Source organism: Rhagoletis pomonella, unplaced genomic scaffold (genome assembly GCF_013731165.1).
Source record: "Rhagoletis pomonella isolate Grant_MI unplaced genomic scaffold, Rhpom_1.0 Rhpom_scaffold_00004, whole genome shotgun sequence".
Classification (NCBI taxonomy): Eukaryota; Metazoa; Arthropoda; class Insecta; order Diptera; family Tephritidae; genus Rhagoletis; species Rhagoletis pomonella.
Genome location: NW_023458558.1, coordinates 7,851,598 through 7,855,932, shown reverse-complemented (window position 1 = coordinate 7,855,932; position 4,335 = coordinate 7,851,598). Strand labels below are relative to the sequence as shown.

The 4,335-nt window shown below is 34.9% G+C and overlaps 1 protein-coding gene across 1 annotated transcript; it reads left to right on the top strand.

The window, feature by feature from the left end:
• Nucleotides 1-1,631, top strand: LOC118736914 (cilia- and flagella-associated protein 36). The gene is made up of 5 exons (XM_036467050.1): nt 1-196; nt 271-470; nt 553-719; nt 782-935; nt 1,069-1,631. The coding sequence occupies exons 1-5, from the start codon at nt 97-99 to the stop codon at nt 1,390-1,392; spliced, it is 945 nt and encodes a 314-aa protein (XP_036322943.1). The 5' UTR covers nt 1-96; the 3' UTR covers nt 1,393-1,631.
• The last annotated feature ends 2,704 nt before the right edge of the window (nt 1,632-4,335 follow it).

The window sequence follows — 4,335 nt, the reverse complement described above, 5'->3', positions numbered from 1 at the left end:
GAAAAATCAGTCATTCGATTTGAGTTGCTGCTCAAATTAGTTGACCTAAGGACGTTACGCAAAAAAAAATTAAAAATTTTTTGCAAAAATTCCAACATGACTGAAGACTCGTGGGTGTTAGATTCGCTGGTGTGCTTTCTACATGGACCTGTTTGGAATGCGCCACTTCAGACGTTCATCGAGGAGAAATCATTAGGTATTTTGTGCGGTTTTCAGTAATTTAGAAGATTCTGACTGCAAGCCTTTTTTGCATACTTTTCGGCGGCGCAGTTTTCGATCCCAATATGCAAATTGATGAGAATAATTCCGACATTGTGGCCATACATAATGAGTACAAGAATCTAGTAGACTACATGCTGGGCAGCTTTATGGAAGAAATGCAAATTACACCGGAACAATTTGAGACGGCTTGCATGGAAGGCCGAAACCCGGACAATCATTTGCACTTTCACCAGGGTCTTTTTCAGCAGGTGTATGCGTTATTTTGGCACTTACATGCTTACATGCATACTAACTTTATCTGGGTCCTTTTGAACCGTTCTCGCATTGCAGATTTGGGCAGCCAATGATATAAAAATGTTTATACGCATGATGACCCAACGGAATGTGGAGTTACAACTGCAGGCGTTGGATTTGATTGAGAAAAATCAATTAGCTCTGCTGCAGGAGAGCGAACCCGCTGACAATGCCAGCTCCACGGAAACCAGTAGTTCTCATTGGTTAGTGCTTTTTCTTTTAAAATCTCTCGCTTTCGCTGTATACTACATTTGACTAATTCCAGTGAAAAATATGATGAAGTCGAGAATTTTATAGCGAAGTCCTTGGAGAAGGAACTGGAAAGCCCAGAAGCGGCAGTAACCCCTGAACCGGAGAGTGTAGACTCAAGCGTGAACGAAAAATTTGCGCGTTTGAATTTATTCTTCGACAACCAAAGGGTTAGCATTTACATAAGTTTCGTTTTCACGGTGCACAGTTAACTCACAATTGGCAGTGTGAAAACTACCCTAAAAAGATTTAAAATTTTTGTTTTATGAAACCAACTTTTCTGAATCGGAATTATTTCCGCAGATTGATCCCGATGATGTTGTGTCGCGTCAGGAATACCTTCGCCAGCAACGTGATAAAATTGTTGAAATTAAGAAAAAGACACGCGCCAAGCAGCTGCTCGAAACGGTGGCGCGCAAAAGTGCTACCAGTCAGGCGTCTACTGGACGTCCGTCCTCAGCACAAGTGGCGCAGAAATTGCTGGAAAACGGCGGTAAAGCCACCGAGCTGCTAGAAAAGGAAAACGTTGGTGAAGGCGCAGGTGAAGGTGAGCCGCAGAGTTCGGCGTTGCAATTGCGTAAGACCTTGGCTAAACGTTTGCGGGCCGAGGTGGTGGAACATGAGTAGAAAAAGCTATTAAGTAAGGTTGTAATTAGCTAAAAATTGTACTTTTTCACTTTTTAGTGCAATAAATGAGTAATACCCGTATTCAGAATTCTTCCGAAGTAAAGTATTTACATATGCAGGTGTAATCCTAGATATAGTAAACTTTCATCGAAGTCTCACGTTGAGAAGAAGATTTCCGAATTCTTAATATCATTCTGGCAATGTAAACGGGTCTTTGGTAAAACGAGGGGTCTTCGCAGCTAGAGGACAGGATTCCTTTAAACCTCTATGAAAAGATCAGCTTAGTATCTAAATCAATAGCTTGGCAAATTCACTTGCCAAATTTCAAAAAACGATACAACACCTTAAGTTAAAAAAATTTCAAAGGACTTTGAAATTCTAAAGATACGATTAATTCAAAAAATTATTTAATAAAATTAGTGCAATGTAGAATAACATTATGGGTACCAAATGAAAGAGAGAATTCTGTTGAATTTAAAAACACAATAAAGTTTTATGGTTAAATAATTTTAATCAATTTTGTCTTTTCAAGTAATTTTCAAGGATTTTTAAGGACACATTTTTTAAAGGACTTTTCCATACCCGTTCGTACTTATGCACCAACGAATTTATTCTGTTTTAATTCTACAGAATTTTTTCTTATATTTGATAGCCTTATCTTTAAACTACATAGCACTGAATTAAAAAAAAAAATTTAAAATAATCATATTTTTTAAATTCCAAAGTCCTTTTAAAAATATCCTGACGCTAGAGAGAAAAACTAAGTACGCAGTTATGCGTGACTCAAACAAATGACCACGTATTGATTTTTTTTTAAATATTCGTAATGTTTTTCAAGCATTTTTTTTTTGTTATTTTTCTATAAAAATACCGTTTAAGCTTTAACAAACACCACATAAATCACAATTACAAATTTTATACAAAATTTAGGAGAAAAAAATTCCACAAATTTTCATCAAAATTTCAACCTTTTAATCTGATTCTTTAGAACATTTTTGGGTACGCAATTTTTAGTCTAATGAAGTGCAAGTTTCAAACGGCTAAAACATCCCGTTGATTTCTGTGATTTTTTTTTGTTGCCGGATTTTTTCACTTTATCCCTGCCCCTAGGTAGCGACTATATCATAGTTAGATGATGCATTGGTGCCCTCAAAAGAGATTTGAATCGCCTTCCCACGATCTAATTTATATTTTATATTTTTCATAAACCAGTATTTTTGTCAAGAAGTTGTAAGGAATGCTGCTGACATGACGGGTTTTGGTCAGTTATAAATCTGGTTCGATCGATGTTACGCAAAGTCGTAGAGCAGAAATGAGTACCCGATGATTTTTATTAAATATTCGAAAGGATTTTAAAGTCAAAATTCTTATGTTATTTTTTCATAAAAATATGGTTCATGCTTTAACCAAAACCATATACATACATACATAAATCAAAATCTCAAACATTAAATAGTAATTAGAAAAATTTAACGAATTTTCATCAGTTTGGTAGCCTATTAAATTTTAGTATAATGTGCAAGTAATGTGGAGTATGGTAAGTAACGTTAAAACTGCATATTTCGGTTTATAGATTTGTTACAAACTTGTATTATCTAAAATTTAATATATTTTCATAGTTTCTTTGAAGCCTGATTTTTATTAAAATTTTTTAGTTGATTTTTTAACTTTGCAGCATTCGCCAAAAAAAATGTAACGTTAAAGACCATCTAAAACCACAATTATCTTTAAAACAACAAAAGATAGGAAACAATGTTACCCGTAACGTTAAAAAGAAAAATTTTCAACCATATGTTTATATTCTATTCCTAATAAGGTTAATCAATTAACGGATCTGGTATGATACAAATTTTAGTTAACATATCGTCACCTGAAATGCAAAAAGACTTAACAAACATCATCGTTGATAGGCAAAAAGTTATAATTAATAAAAATTTCAAAATTCACTTTTTGATTTATATGATGGATTTCATCGAATTACAACTTCCCACATCATTTTATAAAAAAAAAAATTAAAATATTAGTCACGACTTTTTCCATTTCATCTACGATGTTGTTACGTCTTTTCGCATTTCAGCTGACGATATGTATGTCCATACATATGTATGCGCTGAGTGGGCGATTGAAACATTGAGAGAATTATATAAGCTGCCAAAGCATTGAATTTTGCCTACCATTTTTTAATTTCGCCACCGGACGAAAGGAAGAATTTTCCGCCAATTAGTCAACAATACAACGGGTTGTGACACCGCCCACCGGTAGAAATTTTTAAATTTTCTTAAAGGGAAGAAATGTCTTTGTTTTCTAATGGGTCGATTACAGATGGCAACCGAACATCGGTTGCGATACCGGTGGCTGAAATTGTATTACAGATGAACTAAAGGCTGGTCACTGCATTTTCGTGGTTGCATCGAAAACTTGTATTTATTTTTATTTAATTTTTTTGCGACTTATTTACACTCAAATCTCGGTTGCTGATACTGCAAAATTCTATTGTCTTTAACTTTATAACAATTAATTATAGTTGATATTCATAAGCTGTTAGCAGTGCGCGCTACCAAATTTGCAGTGCCTGGGTTCGGGCCAAGTTTCCGACAACATCAAAAAAAAAAAAACATAAACAAGTTCTTTTCTAATGACGGCCGTCACTCGGCAGGTAAACCTCCAACTGTATTCTGCGATAAAAAACACTCTAGGTCCCTACCCTTTGTGTGACAACATCAAGGCGTATTTACGCCACAAATCGGAGAAGCTCCGCCAAGCATTAACGTTTGGTGTGAGCGCCAGTCTTATTATTTAAATATTATTTAACAAGTACTTTTAATATCTCTGTTCATTTTAATTTAAGTGGCGTTGCCCAACGGCAACACAATGCAGGTTGCATTGCCATCCATAATCGACCCATTCATTTTTAAATATTTTGTATGCAAATTAAATACATGC